General features: G+C 45.3%; 1 protein-coding gene across 1 annotated transcript in view; it reads left to right on the top strand.

Annotated features, from left to right (window-relative positions):
* The first annotated feature begins 15852 nt into the window (after positions 1-15852).
* Positions 15853-23483, top strand: part of CA14 (carbonic anhydrase 14) — a 37367-nt gene continuing 29736 nt past the window's right edge. Inside the window, exons 1-2 of the mRNA XM_075283229.1 lie at positions 15853-16064; positions 23181-23204. Coding sequence (XP_075139330.1) covers positions 15980-16064; positions 23181-23204 — 109 coding nt within the window. The 5' untranslated portion in view covers positions 15853-15979. The remainder of the gene's footprint in view (positions 16065-23180; positions 23205-23483) is intronic.

Genomic DNA, 23483 nt, shown 5'->3' with positions numbered 1-23483 from the left:
CTCTATTATGTAAGATTGGTGAATTTGCAGATTTTCACATCACGTGTCTCATGTTCCCCACTGAATTGACGTGACAGTAAGTTGGCGGTGGGGCGGATGGAGAGGATACATTTGGGCTGTAGTATAGATGAGTCACTAGGAGATGTGCCAGGACGCCTGTGTCCTTCATGCATCAGCACTGAATGGAGTCTTCTTACCGACGACCAGATGGCTTATTAAAGAGACCTTACCCACAAATCAGCCACCTACTAATATTGTCAAATTCTGATTTCCCAGCATGCTCTGGTGTCATCTGAGAAGGATGGAGAAGCCTCGTGAGCGCAACGTCAACATCACATCTGAAGATGATGTCAACTCCCCGACCGACTTGCTGATGCCATACCTATATTAATGTCATAGTGCTGCCAAGTGTGCCAGTAATATCTTGTGGGGCGCAGGCATCCTCAGGGGTAAGGGGCATTTCACAAAATACCACATTCGGGCAAACTTGTCAAAGCTGGGCATTTCGGCTTGACTTATCTGATATTTTCTTCTCTGTTCACATCTAAAGCTAAATTTAGGATTATACTGGTTATTGCTGGCAGAGAACAGAGCATTGTGGGAGATCAGTTTCCGTTCACAGAACAGTATCGGGGCTTACTTTTTGCGGGACAGATTGTACTTTGTAATGGTACCATTTAATATTCCTTACGATGTACTGGGAAACTGAAAACAAAATTAGAATGGTGTGGAATTGGAGAAAAACTTCATTTGTGCGACTTTCTTACGTGCTTTGCTTTTATGGCGTTCACTGTGCGGCCAAAGTGACATGTCACCTGTATTCTATGAGTCTGTATGATTATGGAGATAACACATTCATAATCTTTTCAAAAAATTCTAAACTTTGCACACACACACACACACACACACACACACACACACACACACACACACACACACACACACACACACACACACACAAAATTCTAGGAAATGTGATATTCTGACACCAGTAACCTTTTTTTTATATTACTGTGTACAGGGATGCATAGGGTGTATTTTTTTGCAGGACCAGATGTACTTTTTATCCCATTTTGGGGAATATCTGTTGCTTTGAGCACTTTTTATCCAAATTTGCAAATTGCCGGCACTTGTGTTACAGGCTGCATAGTGTAGGCTGTAATACAAATGTATGCCAGCCTTCAATAGACTCCCGGCTGTCATAGTAATGGATCGCCTGTCCGGATCTCATTCTGGGGGGCAGTGATCCACCTCAAAATGGCATCGCCAGAAAATGGAGCCTCGGTCAGCTTTGACTGAAGCTCGAGGAGGGTTAACGTCTGCAATTAGCTACTGCGGCCTCTCAGCTCCTGAACAGCTGTCATATTAAGTACCGGACATCCACAGTACTATCACGGCATATATCGGGAAAGGGTTAAAGCCTTTTTCCATCCGGCATCTATCACCTGTCTGTCTGCACTCTCTACCCTCATATACCTACAATTCAGCTTCTCCTCATATTCTGGTCAGACATCATCTTGGACTTCTATGTTCTACGCTTCTGTTTGCTCTGTCTATATTCCTCTATCTGTATGGGGTAACTGAGCTCTGAGCTCCTGGAACCAATATCCGAAATGGAAGAAACTAGTTCACAACAATCCATAAAACAAAGTCTGTTCTTCACAGTCTGAAATCAAACCAGAATTCACAAAAAACTTACAAGGCAGATTAAGACCAAGAGGATGAATCAGAAGAGTGAACGTTTCCAAACCAAAAGTCAATCCAAGAGGTAACGTCAGAGCCAAAATCAGGAGAAGAGCAGATTCTCAGTAACAAACCAAAGGTCAGTCTGAGAGGTCACGTCAGAGCCAAAACCAAAAGACAAGCGGATTTCCAGTAACATGCCAAAGGTCAATATAGAGCAGTCCAGTATACACAATCAGGATATAGAAGCCATGCTAAGTACAAACAAATAGCAGACACTTGGATGAGGAGGAAGAGGGTTTAAATATATATTCTCAGCTGCTAATCGACCTGAAGACTGTAGACGCTTCACAAGTCGGCAAGGAAACCTTAAAGGCAGCTAAAATGAGATTCCTGACAGCTCCTTCCTTCTCACTGTATGTCAGGAACTGGCTGTTGTTCAGTAGTTAGTGACACACGTCTTATATTTGCTCAATGGAAAATAAAGTAAATAAAAATGCCCCACAGGAGATCGATTGGATTAAGATCTGAGAATTTGGATCCAAATCACCATCTTGATGTCCTGGTGATATCACAGCAACATTCACACAATGCCAGGACACAAGGTTTCCCGGCAAAGCATTGATCAGACCGTCCCACTACCATGCCTGGTGCATGTATATATCATATCTTCCCCAGGTAACTGGATGTCCACATAATGTAAAACATAATCCATCAGACCGGGTTGTCTTCATGCCCCACGAGAGTGGCAGCGTTGGAGATGCTCTAACCCAGCAGTCGCCATCCCTTGTCCTTACCCTTGCCTATTTTTCCTGCTTCCGACAAGAACTGACTGTCCACTTGCTGCTTAATATATCCCACCCCTTTGACAGACCGCATTGTCACCAGATAATGTATATTATTCACTTCAGATCTCAGTGGTTTTATTGTTATGGCTGATCGGTGTAGTAATTAGAAGTGAGTGAACGTAGTCGTACCGAGCCGGGCTCCACACGTATATTCCAAATTGTTCAATTTTTTTACAAATCCAAACAAATGGAGATTTGTCTCGAGTGAGGTAAAATGGCTCTTCGGATCCCAGAATATAATACGTGGAGGGAGGTGGGAGGTGGAAAAAGTAAAAAAAAAAACATTAATACTCAACTTCCCTCTCCGTTTTTAGGCCTCCTTGTGGTGTCCAGTGCTCTTCTTGTGATGTCATGACGCTTGGCATGCCCGTACCCTTGGTACATGACGTCCAAGAGAATGTGGAGGTGGAGACAGAGTGCTGCAGGCCCGAAAGAGATAACAGAAGGTGAATAGGAATTTTTATTTTTTTACATCTCCCCTGGGCCTCCACCTATTATGCTCTGGGGTCTGAAGAGACTCCAGAGTACAATAATATCAATTTCACTTTGACATATCTTTGGCTGTGTTTGCCTTCGAGAACTAAAAATTGGATAGATAAGTTCTAAGAGCCCTAAGAGTATTCTACACTATGTTTTATAGATAGGTTCCTAGGAGTCCTGACAGTATTATACACTATGTTTTATAGATAGGTTCCTAGGAGCCCTGACAGTATTCTACACTATGTTTTATAGATAGGTTCCTAGGAGCCCTGACAGTGTTCTACACTATGTTTTATAGATAGGTTCCTAGGAGCCCTGACAGTGTTCTACACTATGTTTTATAGATAGGTTCCTAGGAGTCCTGACAGTGTTCTACACTATGTTTTATAGATAGGTTCCTAGGAGCCCTGACAGTATTCTACACTATGGTTTATAGATAGATTCCTATGAGCCCTAAGAGTATTCTACACTATGTTTTATAGATAGTTTCCTAGGAGCCCTGACAGTGTTCTACACTATGTTTTATAGATAGGTTCCTAGGAGCCCTGACAGTATTCTACACTATGTTTTATAGATAGGTTCCTAGGAGCCCTGACAGTGTTCTACACTATGTTTTATAGATAGGTTCCTAGGAGTCCTGACAGTGTTCTATACTATGTTTTATAGATAGGTTCCTAGGAGGCCTAAGAGTGTTCTACACTATGTTTTATAGATAGGTTCCTAGGAGCCCTGACAGTGTTCTACACTATGTTTTATAGATAGGTTCCTAGGAGGCCTAAGAGTGTTCTACACTATGTTTTATAGATAGGTTCCTAGGAGTCCTGACAGTATTATACACTATATTTTATAGATAGGTTCCTAGGAGTCCTGACAGTGTTCTACACTATGTTTTATAGATAGGTTCCTAGGAGCCCTGACAGTGTTCTACACTATGTTTTATAGATAGGTTCCTAGGATCCCTGACAGTATTCTACACTATGTATTATAGATAGGTTCCTAGGAGCTCTGACAGTATTCTACACTATGTTTTACTCCAATTTAAGGTGTTCTTTGAACTGAACTTGTTCGACCCAAAACAAATCTTGATCCCGAACCACCCAAACCCGAAACTAAAATATTCCTGAGAGGTCCGCTCGTCTCTAGTAGTAATCTGTCGATGTCCATCCGATAATCCAGACTATCTGATAATCCATCCTCTCTTCTACCATATCAGTGTATCTCCGTAACACAAGTACGCCATCTCTCGCTGATACGTATACTCTCATAGGAAATAATCCCTCAGGCAAACACATGTCCAAACACAGGAGAAACAGATGAATGAGAGGAAGCAGCCGCCCCCTCCTACCACTCCTGCCAATGACACCCACAGCTCGGGCACTTCACCCTGCCCACCTTGTCTGATGCCTACCAATGGATGGAGTGTATGCAGATCCCTGGCTGGTGCGCAGTGTCGGTTATATAATGGTGTGTGAGAGTGTGTGTATAATAGTCCCATGGCTCGTACACACACACACCGCTCGAGAGCTCATAAACTCCAGCTCAGATGTGCTGATGTGACTGCCGATAGCTCCGGACCATGACAGACAATATGAAGGTTACATAACACAGGGCATATTCCATTCCACAAGCTCATAACATTTGGAGATCCCCTATCTGTATACCTTCATACAATTAGATAATGGATACACATGTAGGGGTCGTGGCAGGAAACGGGGCAGGATTACCCGACAGGATACACTGGCACATTGCGGATACACTGTAGCCCTGGGCATAGTAGACACATTGGCCACCATGGCTCTAAACTCATATAGACTCCAGTCTAGACCCCAATAATGAATCAAACTCCTGACCAGACCCCAATCTAAACCCCTAAAATTAATAAGAGCAGACCCTTAATATTTATCAGAGAATATATCAGACCCATAAAATTATACAGACCCCAAACCCAATCTCTGTAAGATGCCAAGACCAGGCCCATTAAATGAATCGGACCCCAGATCAGGCCGCTAAAATTCATTCCGACCCCTGTTAATATGGTGTGCTAACCATCGCTCCCGCTGCTATAGGACTGGTACTATTAACCCCTTCACCATATCATTATGGACTGTTATACCATCTCAGATCTCCAGGGATAGTCAATATTAACCAACAGAAGCCAGAAATTAAAACCCAGTACCTACCTACTCTGTCCTACATAATATCAGGCCCATTGACCTCCTCCCACTAGACACCAGGGCTATGTAACCTTCCATCTAAAACTCCAACACCTGCTTACTGCCCCCTACAGGGTATCAGAGCCACCTACTCTAGCCTATATAATATCACTCAGACTCAGATACCTTCTCCAACTGTACACCAGGGGTAACTAACCTTTCATGTGGAACCCCCGGTACCTGCCTAACCTCCTGCCCACTGGGTACTAGCGGTAACATTACAATAAATACAATGCAGTAATATTATGTGCAGTAATACTCACAGGAGACGTCTTCTCATATTTCCCATCTCTTCCCTTTGGACCGCCATGACCACTTCTTGTAGGTGTGACTTGACTCTGTAAAGTTTGAAACACAGACATTTTTGACTCCTCACTTCTCAACGCACCCAACCCTATATATGTATATATATATATATATATATATATATATATATATATACAGTATATAGTATAATAATCGAAGCCCCAGTGGAGGTGAGGGAACATAATAAACGCTGTTACTCACCTGTCCGGGATACGATGTTAATCCTAGCAGGCTTCAGGCCTATATAATGTCCCAGATGTCACCTGGTCTGGAATATTACCATATAGGCCCAAAGCCTGTGCTAGCAGTAACAGCCTGTTGCCATGCAGGCCCAAAGCCTGTGCTAGCAGTTACAGGCTGTTACTACTAGCACAGGTTTCGGGCCTATATGGTACTGCTAGCCTAGGCTTTGGGCCTATATGATAATATCCCAGATCACGTGACGTCTGGGACATTATCATATAGCATACCTCCCAACCGTCCCGATTTCCGCGGGACAGTCCCGATTTGGGTGACAGGTCCCGCGGTCCCGGTTGGAGGGAGGTATGTCCCGATTTCCAGAGGACGCAGATCTGAGTTGAACACATATGCGGCTGAAGCAAGGAGCTGACACAGGTCAGCTCCTCGCTTCGCCGCTGCCTGCCTCTCTCCCTGACACATGCGGCTGAAGCTGCTCGCGTGCTCGCTTCGCCGCTGCGTCTCTCTCTCGCTGACACATGCGGCTGAAGCGAGGAGCTGACCTGTGTCAGCTCCTCGCTTCGCTGCTGCCGCCGGTTCCTGGCTTGTAGACACGATGTACAAATGCGCGCCGCACATTTTGTCCCTCTTTCAGTTCTTCAAAAGTTGGGAGGTATGTCATATAGGCCCGAAGCCTGCTAGGATTAACATTGTATCCCGGAGAGGTGAGTAGCAGTGTTTATTATGTTCCCTCACCTCACCTGGGGCTCCGATTAGTATACTCAGGGGTCGGGGGCATCCTGGCCCGGGCCTATTCACTACCGCCCGCCGTGGCCTATAGTACAAGGGGAAGCGGGGGTGGAGATACTCCAGCAGGTAGCGGCCTATTATAAAACATAACAAAAATTATTATACATACCGACATGAGTGCTACTCCTGCTGCCGCCTCCTCCTCTCCCAGCAGTACACTGCGTCTCAGCGTAGGGGGTGTGATGACGCCGCCTACGCTGATACGTAGATGTCTGAACGTCTGGTTCAGAGAAAAAAAAGTAAATATATATATATATATATATATATATATATATATATTTCGCCTGGGCTGCCGCCCCCCTCCGGTCCGCCACCCAAGGCGGGCATCTCACCTCGCCACATTAGAGGTGCGGCGCTGAATACCTGTTACCTACTTATTCTCCCCTATAGGACATCAAGGCCTGGTTACCTCCTCCCACTGGACAGCAGGACTAATTTCATAGGATGGCACAGTGGAGTTTCTCTCCAGCACACCCTAAAATCTGCACTGAACATATTTCACTATGTGTAGACTGGGTTTTAATTCACTTACAACCACTAGGTGACTCTGATGAATTATTTCCTAAATGTAAAGCACCATGGAATTAATGGTGCTATATAAATAAATAAATAAATAAAATAATAATAATAATAATAATAATAATAATAATAATAATAATAATTTCTTACTACCACTAGGTGGCTCTGCTGTGTTATTACTTCCTATCACTAGATGGCGTTGTTGCATTATCACCTGCTGCTAGTAGGTAGCTTTGCTGTAGCATCACTTGCTACCACTAGGTGGCTCTAAAGTGTTACCACTTACTGCCACTGTGTGGCTTTGCTGCATTATCATGTACTACCACAAAGTGGCACTGCTGCATTACCACTTACTGCCAATAGATGGCTCGATTTTTATTACTGCTCCTAGATGGCTGTGCTCTTTATTTCTTACTACCACTAGGGGGCACTATTGCATTATAACTTACTGCCAGTAGGTGGCTCTGCTGTATAATCACATACTACCACTGGGTGGCTCTGCTGTATTGTTTTTACTTCTATGCTGTGCTGTATAGACTGCATGGGACTAATTCATCTGTATATAGGGAATCTGATGGCGCGCGCCACAATTTACTTCTGTGGGATACGTCTTGGAGATGCATAATAATGACACTGACACTTGGGGTACAGGATAATGACACTGACACTTAGAGTACAGGACAATAACAGGCGGGCACTTGGGGTACAGGACAATCCTGTATATACATTTTCCAGCATAATACGGTCACTGGATTTTTCCTCAGGTTACTGGGATGTGCTGACTGTCGGTGCTGACGTTACGAGCTCATCTAATTTTAGGGCATTGACCTCTATGTAATTTGCTCTTTTAAACTCATTGCTTGAATAGAATAAAGTTGTCACCTCATCAGTCCTGACACTTGTGATATATACATTGTACCCGACCATAGGAAACGTCAGTTTAGGTTACTCTCCATGGGATTATTTCTCGAACCATGTAATATATACTGTAGTCACTCACATTATGTACAGTATATTACAACTACCTGAAACCCATCAACAAGTAGGTTTTTGCTTGTCACTGTGTACATACATTACATTACTTATCCTGTATTATACTCCAGAGCTGCCCTCACTATTCTACTGGTACAGTCACTGTGTACATACATTACATTACTTATCCTGTATTATACTCCAGAGCTGCGCTCACTATACTGCTGGTCCAGTCACTGTGTACATACATTACATTACTTATCCTGTATTATACTGCAGAGCTGCGCTCACTATTCTGCTGCTGCAGTCACTATGTACATACATTACATTACTTATCCTGTACTATACTCCAGAGCTGCGCTCACTATTCTGCTGGTGCAGTCACTGTGTACATACATTACATTACTTATCCTGTATTATACTCCAGAGCTGCGCTCACTATTCTGCTGGTACAGTCACTGTGCACATACATTACATTACTTATCCTGTATTATACTCCAGAGCTGCACTCACTATTCTGCTGGTGCAGTCACTGTGTCCACACATTACATTACTTATCCTGTACTGATCCTGAGTTACATCCTGTATTATACTCCAGAGCTGCGCTCACTATTCTGCTGGTACAGTCACTGTGTACATACATTACATTACTTATCCTATATTATACTCCAGAGCTGCACTCACTATTCTGCTGGTACAGTCACTGTGTACATACATTACATTACTTATCCTATATTATACTCCAGAGCTGCGCTCACTATTCTGCTGGTACAGTCACTGTGCACATACATTACATTACTTATCCTATATTATACTCCAGAGCTGCGCTCACTATTCTGCTGGTGCAGTCACTGTGTACATACATTACATTACTTATCCTGTACTGATCCTGAGTTACATCCTGTATTATACTCCAGAGCTGCGCTCACTATTCTGCTGGTACAGTCACTGTGTACATACATTACATTACTTATCCTGTATTATACTCCAGAGCTGCACTCACTATTCTGCTGGTGCAGTCACTGTGTACATACATTACATTACTTATCCTGTATTATACTCCAGAGCTGCGCTCACTATTCTGCTGGTGCAGTCACTGTGTACATACATTACATTACTTATCCTGTATTATACTCCAGAGCTGCGCTCACTATTCTGCTGGTACAGTCACTGTGTACATACATTACATTACTTATCCTGTATTATACTCCAGAGCTGCGCTCACTATTCTGCTGGTGCAGTCACTGTGTACATACATTACATTACTTATCCTGTATTATACTCCAGAGCTGCGCTCACTATTCTGCTGGTGCAGTCACTGTGTACATACATTACTTATCCTGTATTATACTCCAGAGCTGCGCTCACTATTCTGCTGGTGCAGTCACTGTGTACATACATTACATTACTTATCCTGTATTATACTCCAGAGCTGCGCTCACTATTCTGCTGGTGCAGTCACTGTGTACATACATTACATTACTTATCCTGTATTATACTCCAGAGCAGCGCTCACTATTCTGCTGGTGCAGTCACTGTGTACATACATTTAATTACTTATCCTGTATTATACTCCAGAGCTGCGCTCACTATTCTGCTGGTGCAGTCACTGTGTACATACATTACATTACTTATCCTGTATTATACTCCAGAGCTGCGCTCACTATTCTGCTGGTGCAGTCACTGTGTACATACATTTCATTACTTATCCTGTATTATACTCCAGAGCTGCACTCACTATTCTGCTGGTACAGTCACTGTGTACATACATTACATTACTTATCCTGTATTATACTCCAGAGCTGCGCTCACTATTCTGCTGGTGCAGTCACTGTGTACATACATTTCATTACTTATCCTGTATTATACTCCAGAGCTGCACTCACTATTCTGCTGGTACAGTCACTGTGTACATACATTACATTACTTATCCTGTATTATACTCCAGAGCTGCGCTCACTATTCTGCTGGTACAGTCACTGTGTACATATATTACATTACTTATCCTGTATTATACTCCAGAGCTGCGCTCACTATTCTGCTGGTACAATCACTGTGTACATACATTACATTACTTATCCTGTATTATACTCCAGAGCTGCGCTCACTATTCTGCTGGTACAATCACTGTGTACATACATTACATTACTTATCCTGTATTATACTCCTGAGCTGCGCTCACTATTCTGCTGGTGCAGTCACTGTATACATACATTACATTACTTATCCTGTATTATACTCCAGAGCTGCGCTCACTATTCTGCTGGTACAGTCACTGTATACATACATTACATTACTTATCCTGTATTATACTCCAGAGCTGCGTTCACTATTCTGCTGGTACAGTCACTGTATACATACATTACTTATCCTGTATTATACTCCAGAGCTGCACTCACTATTCTGCTGGTGCAGTCACTGTGTACATACATTACATTACTTATCCTGTATTATACTACAGAGCTGCGCTCACTATTCTGCTGGTGCAGTCACTGTGTACATACATTACATTACTTATCCTGTATTATACTCCAGAGCTGCGCTCACTATTCTGCTGGTGCAGTCACTGTGTACATACATTACTTATCCTGTATTATACTCCAGAGCTGCGCTCACTATTCTGCTGGTACAGTCACTGTGTACATACATTACATTACTTATCCTGTATTATACTCCAGAGCTGCGCTCACTATTCTACAAGCTTAGTGCTGAAGTCTTACCACCTCCCCAGTGCTCAGTGTCTCCCAGTGACTGTCTGTGAATTACTGTATATTCTGGTGTCATCCTTACACTGCCCAGTAATCTGATGCAGGGACTATCTGTTCCCTTCTATCTGAGGTCTATACTATTAGGGGGATGTCTGTCCACAGGACTGTTGTCTTTTTCCATGACAACCAATTTTAAGTGTATGAATGATGATGGAGACCTGTGTGTTGTCCAGTGCACATTCTGTTACTCCTGGTACAAGGACTCAGTTACAATACAGGTCTGCACAACTGCCATAGTTACCCCGGGAGGTTCTGTGCTTTATAAATGCCCCAGTGAACTATAATTGCACCTCCATCGGGTAGAAGTTAAAAACTTCACTTCGAGAACTTCACCTAATACGAGTTCTATCCATGTCGTCAGTTCTATTATATCGCTCCAAATCTTCTGCGTGTTCCTATCCTGTAATGTAAATACTGTCACATTTCGTCTGCTGAGGGTGAGTGTCAGGATCACGGCTGAGCGGGCAGACATGTTTACATGTCCTATCTGTAACAGAAGTCAGTGTAAGCAGCTCTGTCCTTACAATGTACACAGCCCGGGCCTACTCCTCTGCCGCCATCCTGACAACCACCCTCCGCTGCCAAATCCTGACAGTGTTTATGTTACAAGAGTATTCGGAGCGGCCGACTAAACGTGGCGAATCCCTTTAAAGGAGATCGACCAAAAGGGACTTACAATAGACCAAGTGGTGAACGTTAAACATATGAAATCCGTTTTTTAATATCTTACTCTTATGCTAAGATATGATCATTGGAAGTTGCAGGCCCAAAGCCTGAGGCTGCACTATGGAGAGATTCTGATATTAACACGTCCCTTTTGTTATCTATCAGGTGCACCATACCTCCCAACCGTCCCGATTTCCGCGGGACATTCACGATTTCGGTGACGTGTCCCGCGGTCCCGATTGGAGGGAGGTATGTCCCGATTTCAACTCAGATCTGCATCCGGAGGCAGAGATGGTGGGGACATGAATCTGCGGGAAGAGATGGAGGGGACATGAATCTGGGGGCGGAGATGGGGGGGACATGAATCTGGGGGCAGAGATGGAGGGACATGAATCTGGGGGCAGAGATGGAGGGGACATGAATATGGGGGCAGAGATGGAGGGGACATGAATCTGGGGGCAGAGATGGAGGGGACATGAAGCTGGGGGTGGAGTTGGGGGGACATGAATCTGGGGGCAGAGATGGAGGGGACATGAATCTGGGGGCAGAGATGGAGGGGACATGAATCTGGGGGCAGAGATGGAGGGGACATGAAGCTGGGGGCAGAGATGGAGGGACATGAATCTGGGGGTAGAGATGTGGGGACATGAATCTGGGGGCAGAGATGTGGGGACATGAATCTGGGGGCAGAGATGGGGGAGCATTAATCTGGGGGCAGAGATGGGGGGACATGATTCTGGGGGCAGAGATGGGGGAGCATTAATCTGGGGGTAGAGATGGAGGGGACATGAAACTGGGGGCAGATGAAGGGTGTATATGAAGCTCGGGGAGAGATAGAGGGGGGACATATAATTTACGGGTGACTGTAGGAGGATTATACTGTGTGCGGGCACATGAAAAATTAATGGGAATGGGCGGAGTCAACACAAAAGTGGGTGGGGCTAACTTTGCGCGTGCCGCACATTTTGTCCCTCTTTCAGTTTTTCAAAAGTTGGGAGGTATGCATATACAGATGTGATGGTGAATGGCAATTTGCCTGTGTTGTTGAGTGATTTAGTAAAAATACTCTGCTATACGTGCAGTCGGGGTCTATGTTTTTGTGAGGTTACCAAAACGTAGGGGACGGATGGACAGTAATGTGATTGCAGGATCAGACTACATAGGGTATATATCCTTGTCGAAAATTTGAAGTCAGCTCACCTTCTTGTTCCAATATCCAACACTGGGTGTATAAATTCTTACGTGTATTGAAGAACTTCACCTGAAAGCTTGAGTTGGATGCACGGAGATTTTGTTGCCCTTCAGCCCAGGGTGTGGTTCAACTAGTAGAAGTAAACATCCAGCACGCATCTCCTTAGTTTGAATAAAACTTAGCTTTTATTTATCCATATTCAAAAATTGGAAAACATTCAATTTTAGATATAAAAAACGCTCAGTGTGGCCAGCATGGAGGGAAAGCGGGCAGCGTCCGGCTGACGCGTTTCGGAGCCTCTAGGTCAGCTCCTTACTCATAGCTATGAGTAAGGAGCTGACCTAGAGGCTCCGAAACGCGTCAGCCGGACGCTGCCCGCTTTCCCTCCATGCTGGCCACACTGAGCGTTTTTTATATCTAAAATTGAATGTTTTCCAATTTTTGAATATGGATAAATAAAAGCTAAGTTTTATTCAAACTAAGGAGATGCGTGCTACATAGGGTATGTTTGTAGTCTGTTACCATGAAGACACATCGGTTTACAGAGGAGCTGCAGATTTTATATTCAGATTTTTTGCAAAGTTTCTTCCTTTTTAATTGTAGATGTTATGAAGCAATGATATAATATTCAGGCAATATTTATATCCTCATATATCCTCGTCTACTTGGTAATAGATCTCAGATGTCCGTGCGATACACATTACACAAGTCTGGAATGGTGGCCGCCCCAAAAAAGCATTGAATTCAATATCGTTATAAGAAGCGTCGGCTCGAGTTTGCAAAAAAGTGGTCAGTAGAAGATTGGAAGTGGGTGACTTGGAGCGATGAGATGAAGGACAATAGACTGGACGGGTGCAAATGAGTCTTGGAGAAACAAGGGACAAAGGAGATAACGGATTGAAAAATTGATGGATTTGTCATGTTTGGTGATATGGGGATGTATCACAGCTAGGGTTGAGCCGATCTTGAAATTTTTTAAAATCCGATTTCCGATCATTTTCCATTCGAACCCGATCCCGATCCAAATTCCGATCCCAATGCAAGTCAATGGGATTTTTTTAATAATCGAAGATCGAGTTTTAAAAATGATCCTATTCACTACACAGCATGTAGTCCAAAAATTGTTTCAATTTTTGGACTTCATGCTGTGTAGTGATTAAAAAAAAATCCCCCCTGGTGTCCGCTTACCTGCACAGATCCGCTGCCGCTCCCAGTTCTTCTTGGTCCGGTCTGGTCTTGGTCTCTCCTTTACAGGCCTTCAGAGCGCCGCCACCTCCCTAGACTAGTGTTAGAGATGATGGGAGTAGGCGGGGCTTATTGTGGCTTAGGAGAGTGTGGGCGGAGAGACGTGAGTGCATCACTCACGTCTCCCTTCCCAGTTCCTGCCCACACTCTCCTAAGCCACAAGCCCTGCCTTCTCCCAGCATCTTATAATACTAGTCTAGGGAGGCGGGGGCGCGCAGGGAACTTCTTTGCAGGTAAGTTGAGCAAAGTTCACGAGTAGATAGATATTACTGTACATTGACTGATAGGAATTCCGATCGCGATCGTGAAAGTTACTCGATCGCCGATCGGAATCCGAACATTTCCGATCCCGATCGCTCAACCCTAATCACAGCCAAAGGTAATGGATACATGACCAGGAATGAGTATAAGATGAGTTACTTTGTACACTCAAGTACTATGGGAATGAAAAGGACGACATAGTGTTCCAGCAGGACAATGACCCAAAGCATACATCGAGATTGGCGAAGAAATGGGTCAATGACAATAACGTAGAGGTGCTGGATTGTCCTCCACAGTCCCCAGACCTCAACCCAATCCAACACTTGTGGGCAGAGCTGTACTCGTACCAAAGTCAGTCAACCAACATGGAAAACGTGTAGAAGAGACCTAGGATCAGATTTCAGTGGAGACTTGCGATAAAGGGGCTCAATCATCAAAATTGAGCCCTATGAGCACCATATATGCCTGAATAGCCTTTAAAAAGTCTACTCAGGCACCGCTAATGGTATTTTAAAAGCCCCCCCCCCCCCGTTTTAAACTAAGACCGTATAAACATATATGCAAATCATACTTACCGTGCATGGTGGGCGGTTCGTGCACTGGTGGACGACATCTTCGGTCCCGCCTTCCTCTGGTGTCTTCTTCACCAGACTCCAGAATCTGGTTATATACTCCCATGCCTCAAACAGCCATATATCTAGCCAGGTATGCCATTCAGAAGCATGAGAAAGTAGGATGACTTATAATAAGGCGGGTTTTACTACTACTACACCATAATAACCACATAACTCGGCAGATTTACCATTCAGGAGGCAGGAAAAGCTGGATGACTACTAACATAGCCGCTACTACTTCTACACTGGTTATCTTATTGTGTTCCCACAGTCCATAATGGCGTGATTAGGCAGATTTACCATTCAGGAGTCTGGGAAAGTTAGATGACTACTAATATGGCCACTACTTTCTTTCACATTGGTTATCGTATTACGTTGCCACAGCCCATAATGAAGTGATTACCACATAACTAAGCAGATTTACCATTCAGGAGTCTGGGAAAGCTGTATGGCTGGTGATATGGCCACTACTACGTCTATACTAGTTAGCATATGGCATTTCCACAGTCCATCTTGGGGCGATCACCACATAACTTGGATGACTTACCTTTCAGAAGCCTGGGAAAGCTGGATGATGCACCCCTATAATAGCAGCCATACGGTTGTCACTCAGCTTTCCCACCAAATGACATACTGAAGATTCAGCCGAGTAGACTATTGTACAACCTAACAGAAAAAGACAACATATTTATTGGCAGGCGTGCCATTCAGGAGCCCGGGAAAGCAGTGTGACGATTCACACGGTGGCTATTTCTATTCTTACACCAGTTATCACAAAGCTTTCCCAGAATCTGAAATTTCGGAAGTGCATCCCTCTGCCTCGTAGTACTACATCGCTAGGCAGATGTGCCTTTCAGGGGTGCGTGAAAGCAGGATCTTTACAGGGATTATGGATTTTAGGTGGAAATGTTCTGTAAGAAATCTTACAATCCTCCATGGAGGTGTAGCCTTCAGCCCTGTAGTGTAGTGCGAGTCTGACAATGTCACAAGCAATGGCACGCTGCGTGCGGGGCTCCTACAGCTGATTGGCCCCTAGCCCTGCCCCTCAGACTCTGCCCATCCAGGACCACCTTAAAAAGAGCCGTGTGGTGCTGAAAAGGCTACTTCCAGTCTCAATGAGGTTGGAGTCTACAAGCTGCTGGACCAGAAAACTCAGTGCATTGTCACAGTGTCAGCAGCAGAGGAGCAGCCCCGTCCCCTACCAGCCCGGAGCCCCGCCGCCGACATGCGTACCCACAGCACCTATGGGATCTACGGGATGCTGACGTACTATGTATTCCTCCTGAGGATTGCCCAGTCAGCGGTAGCAGGTAGGCATGGAGAGCGTGCCAATGTCAGATTGACTCTTGTCCTTCAAGACGATTTCTCCTTCAAGGCCAAGAAATGCAGCTGTAGCAGAGCTGAGTTTGTCATGTGGCGCCATACGCCGCCGCTATATCAGGTAGGTGAACCTACAAACGTGACAAATCCAGCTCTGCTGCATCTGGATCTATTCACCCCCCCATTCTCTAAAAGTGGCATTCGCACGATGCCATATTTACAAGGGTGGCTTTCATAGTCCTCATATAGGGGGACACATTTTCGAAAAACAAAGTTGACTCTGATCTGAATTTAAAATAAAAAAAAAAATTCATTAGAATTTTTTAAAAATTGTATCTGCTTCTGGGAAAGCTGGGTGGCGATCAAGCCTACACTGTGTGCTGTGTACACCCGACCTTATATTATCATGGGTGTATATATGTGTGTGTGTGTGTGTGGGGGGGGGGGATGGGGTATGAGAAGCAAAATTAAGGAGGGTCCTATTCCTGTCCGAGCTCATTAATGGGATATATGGGCACGGATAACGTCGTATATCATGGCGCCATACCATGCACACTCCAGAGTCTCGTGACGTGTCCCCCTACCTTATATATATGCCATTCAGTAGTCTAGGAAAGTGGGATTATTATAGATCTGCTCTCATCCAGCTTTCCCAGATACTGATATTGCCATGTTTAGACCCTGATTGTATAGGTTATTGAGGTCATATACTATGGGCGCCCTGCTCATGGTGTGTCCTTCGCCCGTCACCGTTTAATCTTCCAGGAGTCTTAATTAACGTCGTCAGGGAGATTAAACTTCCAGGGGGGAGACGGATTAAACTTTGAAACTTCTCGGCGCTCGCTTAAAGGGGCTCTCCGAGGCCAAGGAGTTTATTCAGCGAACATAATACGGCTCAATTATAATAGTCACCTTTACCCATGAACAAAAAATGGCGCAGTTATTACCGTAAATATTCGCACAAACGGGGCATCTGCTGAATAATGGAGACATCGTATAGTACCCTGCTGTCAGCTCACTGTAGTAATACTAGTCCTGGAGTTCTCCTTTAAGGGTTAAGATTATATATATATCTGCGTTCGCATGTTGCAGTATTGTGCTGCACCCTACCTATTGTGCCGTATCGCCAAGTTTTTACAGATGGAACACGTTACCCTATAGGCATTACCTGGATCACGAAACCATAGCGGTAAAGTTAGCGGCGTTTGGCTGAGCGGTAACGTGTGAAACGAGGACAGAAAGTCCATCTAAAACTGATTATATTAATCCGAAGTGGCTGATAACAGGGAACAATAGGTTGTATTGTCCTCTGTATATGCCTCCGTTCACATGTTGTATTAGTTTGCTGTGCCAAACCGGACACGTTTTACTGTATATTGCGCCATTTTCTAATGTTGGCATATATGTATTTACCTCTAAAAATCACGTGGCAAAATAACCGTAATACAAAACCCATACCAATGGGCGGTAAAATTTGCGCTATTTGGCCGAGCGTCACGCTGCCGCAAAGTATAAACTAAGGAGAGACTGTTATAGTGATCAAAAGTGGCTGATGACAGGGAACAATAGATTCCACACCTCCCAACCGTCCCGATTTCCGCGGGACACTCACGATTTCGTTGTCCTGTCCCGCGGTCCCGGTCGGCAGAAGGTATGCCTCCAATAGGTAAAGTAAAGCAGATGAAGGGGGGAGGAGAACAGCATGACACTGGGGCAGATGGAGGGGGGGGGAGGGGGGAGAACGGCATGACACTGGGGCAGATGTAGGGGGGGGGGAGAACGGCACGACACTGGGGCAGATGAAGGGGGGGGAGAACAGCATGACACTGGGGCAGATGAAGGGGGGAGAACAGCATGACACTGGGGCAGATGAAGGGGGGGAAGGGCATGACACTGGGGCAGAAGGAGGGGGGGAGGGGGGAGAACGGCATGACACTAGGGCAGATGAAAGGGGGGGAGAACAGCACGACACTGGGGAAGATGAAGGGGGGGGAGAACAGCATGACACTGGGGCAGATGAAGGGGGGGAGGGGGAGAACAGCATGACACTGGGGCAGATGAAGGGGGGGAGAACAGCATGACATTGGGGCAGACACGGGGGAAATGAAACTGGGCAGATAAAGGGGGAGACCGGCATGAAACTGGGCAGAGACGGGGGGGGGACGGGACATGAAACTGGGGAGATATGAAACTGGGGACAGAGATGGAGGGGGGGACATGAAACTGGGGACAGAGATGGGGGGGCATGAAACTAGGGGCAGATGAAGGGTGTGTATGAAACTGGGGGAGAGATAGAGGGGAGGACATAATTTATGGGTGACTGTAGGAGGATTATACTGTGTGGGAGCACGTGAAAAATGAATGAGAATGGGCGGAGTCAACATAAAAGTGGGCTAAGCCAAATTTGCCGCGGCGCGCACATTTTGTCCCTCTTTCTACTTTTCAAAAGTTGGGAGGTATGAGATTCCTCTATACTGGTAACAGAGGTGAGACGGATACATTGTGGCGAACACATTAGCTGCGTAAGACGAATTTCACATCTGATAGCGGCAGACGAAAAAGTCCTACGCGCACAGCTGTTTCGTCTCAGGCTCAGTATATATCCGCTATTTTAGCGGTCTGCCTTTCCGTTGTTCTGGTCCTCCGATAGAACAGAACAATGGACACCCCAGTGCAGGTGTGAACGTAGCCTAAGAACAGTCAGTTCGTCGGTTTGTGGGTGTAAACAAGAGTCTGTCCAGTCACTGACAGCAAGCAGAGGCTTTGAAGCACAGTAGGCCTCAGTTATCAATCAACCAATCAAAGCGCAGCTTTCATTTTTCCAGAGCACTATTTGAATTGTAAGCTGAGCTCTGATTGGTTGCTTTGGGCAACAGTTGCGATAAATGAGGCCTGTATAGAAAACTGTAGTTTTATGGGGTTTAACCGTTTCCTGGCAAGGCCTACCTTCATAAGAAGGAGGGTTAATGAGCTGTAGAGTATCCCCTTAGGGGGTACACTTGAGTTTTTAGGAAAATAACGGTGACCCTTCTCAGGTTATAGGGGATGAGGAGGGATCTGCCACCGCCAGCGCTCCTGGTGCCCGGCCAAATGGTCTCTGTCCATTCATAATGATGCCACCTCTTTGTTTTGTGTGGGAAAGTGCGCAGTGTGCCAGGGAGGCACATAGGGTGAGGGTGGGGGGGATCCTGAAATTCTCCGATAGGTCTCTCTTTGCTGTATGAGGAGAGACTGAGACCCCCAAAACTACGAAAATATTCATTACTATCCTGACATTGTCATTGTACTGCGTCGGTCTCTATGTACAGATGTAGCAGAGCTGTACAGGTATTATCGTGCGCTATAACACGCAGGTATATACTGGCAGGACGACCAATGATAAGGTGCCAAATGACAAATCCAGCTCCTTTGTGTTACTGTTTCCGGTATCTAATCCTATGATGGGTGATACAGTCAGTTGATCAAATGTACCTAAGGCTAAGTCGACTCTGCCGCAGAAACCGCCAGAAATTGGCGAAGAGAAAAGTCCTGCACGGAGAGTGAATTATCCACTGAGACATCTATCACTTATAATATATATATATATATATATATATCGATCGGATTAGCCGCTGTATCTAAGCCTATCATGTGTAATACCGTCGGCTGAGCTGGTGTATCTAAGCATATCGTATGTAAATTATACATTGAGTCACTGTATCTAAGTTTGTCATGTGTGACTTATCCATTGAGCCAGATGGCTAACATTAGGTTCGGATACTCCATCGGCAGTAAAATCGGCAGACAGGAAAGTCCTGCTTGCAGGATAAAATCATTGAAAATCCGCCGCACTCCATTATAGTCTATGGGGTCTGCGGGTTTCTGCGTGTAACGCTTTTTAAGCGGGTAGGATTTCCATCTTTCAGGTCCCCATGTGTACCCGCAGGACGGAAACCTGAACACTAGTGTGAACCTATCATGTGTACTACTAACTACTTGGCCAGTATATCTAAGCCAGGGGTCCTCTAACTACGGCCCGCGGGTCACATGCGGCCCGCTGAGGACATTTATCCGGCCCGCCGCATGTGGCCCGTTCATCGTCAAGGAATCCTATTCCTTGTTAGTGAGTGGATCGCTGCTTTCAGTTGTATGTGCCCCCGACCTCTAACCCCGACACAGGTGCGATGACGTCATCGTTCCTGCAGTCTGAAGGAGGAGAAAGCGCCGCGGCGACTCTTCATGGGTAAGTATGATAGAGTGTGTGTGATTGTACTGAGGAGTATATAATACAGTGTGTGTGTGTGTGTGGGGGGGGTTCTGATGAGTATATAATACAGTGTGGGGGGGGGGTACTGATGAGTATATAATACAGCAGGGGGGGGTACTGAGGAGTATATAATACAGTGTGTGTGTGTGTGTGGGGGGGTTCTGATGAGTATATAATACAGTGTGGGGGGGGGTACTGATGAGTATATAATACAGCAGGGGGGGGTACTGAGGAGTATATAATACAGTGTGTGTGTGTGTGTGTGGGGGGGTTCTGATGAGTATATAATACAGTGTGGGGGGGGGGGGTACTGATGAGTATATAATACAGCAGGGGGGGGTACTGAGGAGTATATAATACAGTGTGTGTGTGTGTGTGTGGGGGGGTTCTGATGAGTATATAATACAGCAGGGGGGGTACTGAGGAGTATATAATACAGTGGGGGAGGTGCTGAGGAGCATATACTACTGTGGGGTTGGGGGGGGCATACTGAGGAGCATATAATACAGTGGGCTGGGGGGTATACTGAAGAGCATATGATACAGTGGGGTGGGGGGTGTACTGAGGAGTATATAATACAGTGGGGGAGGTACTGAGGAGCATATACTACTGTGGGGTTGGGGGGGGCATACTGAGGAGCATATAATACAGTGGGCTGGGGGGTATACTGAAGAGCATATGATACAGTGGGGTGGGGGGTGTACTGAGGAGTATATAATACAGTGGGGGGTACTGAGGAGCATATAATACTGTGGGGTGGGGGGGTACTGAGGAGCATATAATACTGTGTGTGTGTGGGCATACTGAGGAGCATATAATACAGTGGGGTGGGGGGTGTACTGAGGAGTATATAATACAGTGGGGGGGGGGTTACTGAGGAGCATATGATACAGTGGGGGGGGGGTTACTGAGGAGCATATGATACAGTGGGGGGGGGGGTACTGAGGCACAGATAATACTGTGTGTGTGTGGGCGTACTGAGGAGCATATAATACTGGTAGGGGGGCGCTACTGTGGAGCATATAATCTTAATTTTTTTTTATACTATATTTCGGCCCTCCAGTGTTTTGAGGGACAGTGAACTAGCCCCTTGTTTGAAAAGTTTGAGGACCCCTGATCTCAGCCCATCATGTGTAACACTGTCTGCTGAGCTGGTATATATATGGCGACGTTCACATCTGCACCGAGTCCATGTTTGCCCCATTATAGTAAATAGGGACCCTTCGACTCCATTTGTATCTGTCATAGATTGGTTTTAGTAACATTGCCACCCTAGAGTAGTTTACAAACAATGGTATTTGGGTTTGGCACGGTATTACAATCCCGCACTGGCACCTTACCTAATAGGCGTCATGGCGGACTCTCTTACATATACTACCTGCTCTGGGTTGGTCAGTAACTTCCCTGGTTATCCTTTGTCCAGTCATTAGTGCCTGTTAGCTGAGCGTCCCCTTACAAAGATGGGGGAGGAGGCGAAAACAACATGACCTCTTCTTGTATGCAGATTACCGAGTGGAATATTTTCAGGTCGCCCGTACCCTGGATGTTTTTGGCAAAGCCCAGTAAATCATTAGATGCGATCACTACCTTAGAAGGAAGATTTGGTCGGTTTCCCCTCGTGAATCGGAGCCCCCATTACTGTTTTTGTCAATGTACAAAGGAACTTTTTGGAGCAACGATGGAGTTCTCATTGCTCCGAGTAGCTTGTGCGCATTTTGACAAAAATGACAATCTCCGGATTATAATTGGAGTGTCCAAGTACACGCGCACAATAGCTGACTTATTCTAGGTAATGTGTGACCTGAATGATTATTTACTAGACAGGATGACCAAGCGGGAAACCTTTTGTTCTCCAAAAAGTTAAAAATTTCTTAGGGCAATTTACGTTTCAAGAGACGTATAGGGATTTTATGGCGGGGGAGGTCTATGAGTGTGTTAGGATGGGGCAGGATGTCGAAATAGACGTTTTCCGTTCGGTTATTGGAGCAACACAGTGATGGCGTGCTGGATCCATCACATGGGATCTATTGTAGCGATCCATGCTGCACGATGAGGTGACCCCGGCTTCATCCACTATAGTGGAAGGGCCATACAATAAAAGAGGATCTCCATGCTAAGTGTCTAAAAGGACACTGTGTTGGGGGCAAGGAAGCCTCTTGTTGTGGCCTCCCAGCTCAGGGTCCCTCATATAGCCAAACTATTGTCACTGATGTAGGGACGTAGCGTTCGAGATTTCTCACAAGGACCGCCCCTGCTTAAATCGGAAGTCTCCAGATGATGAGCTACTTCATCCCAACTGGTTCATCCCTCATGAATGGGGTAGTATACAGCTCACATTGACATCAATGGGAATCTACTGGCTTCAGTGGGTACCAGCACTCCTCAAATGTGGGGGCTGAGCTTGGTGCCCACTCCCAAATTTTTCCCTCCATAAGAATTGGGTTACATACACTAGATAACGTCCTTAAAGGGAGTAGGTCAGAACCCAACATTTCAACCCAGCCCTGCAGATAGATAGGTTAGGGTCACCTGGATCATACAGTGTTATGGTATCAATATGCAAATGAGCTCCTTGGAACAATGGTGACGCCCTCATTGCTCCAAAGAGCCCAATACATATTGATTAAAAAGGTGATAACTCGGAAATGGAGGTAGCGATTCACAAGGGGTGACCCTAATCTATCTATCTGCGGGGCTGATGTGCTGGGTTCTGGTGACCCTTTAACAGCATATATAGGGTAGTTCTTTCGGTTTCTCTGGACTTCGTGGTATCATCTGTGGTGACACCAAGACATTTATTATATGAGAAGATATTTACCACCTGAAGCTAACCATAATTTTTTATTGTTTTTCCCCACAGGTGGAGCCTCGTGGACATACACAGGTAAGAAGTGATATCTTATACACCACATCTACCATCATATCCTATCCTACTAATATTATAAATGTGAAAGTTTGTGTATTTGGATATTTGTTTCTCAATCACGCAAAAATGGCTGCAGGGATTTGGCTCAAATTTGGAACATGCATACCTTGGAACCTGGAAAGATACATAGGCTACATATTAAGCTGGCCTGTTGCTGAATTCATTCCTCGCTCTGTGCCCGTGATTGTTACGGCATCTCAGCAGCTCGCTGGTACGCCATATAATGAGCGTGTTGTT

Source organism: Leptodactylus fuscus, chromosome 7 (assembly GCF_031893055.1).
Source record: "Leptodactylus fuscus isolate aLepFus1 chromosome 7, aLepFus1.hap2, whole genome shotgun sequence".
Classification (NCBI taxonomy): Eukaryota; Metazoa; Chordata; class Amphibia; order Anura; family Leptodactylidae; genus Leptodactylus; species Leptodactylus fuscus.
The sequence above is the reverse complement of the archived record's forward strand: the minus strand, read 5'-3'. Positions and strand labels throughout refer to the sequence as shown.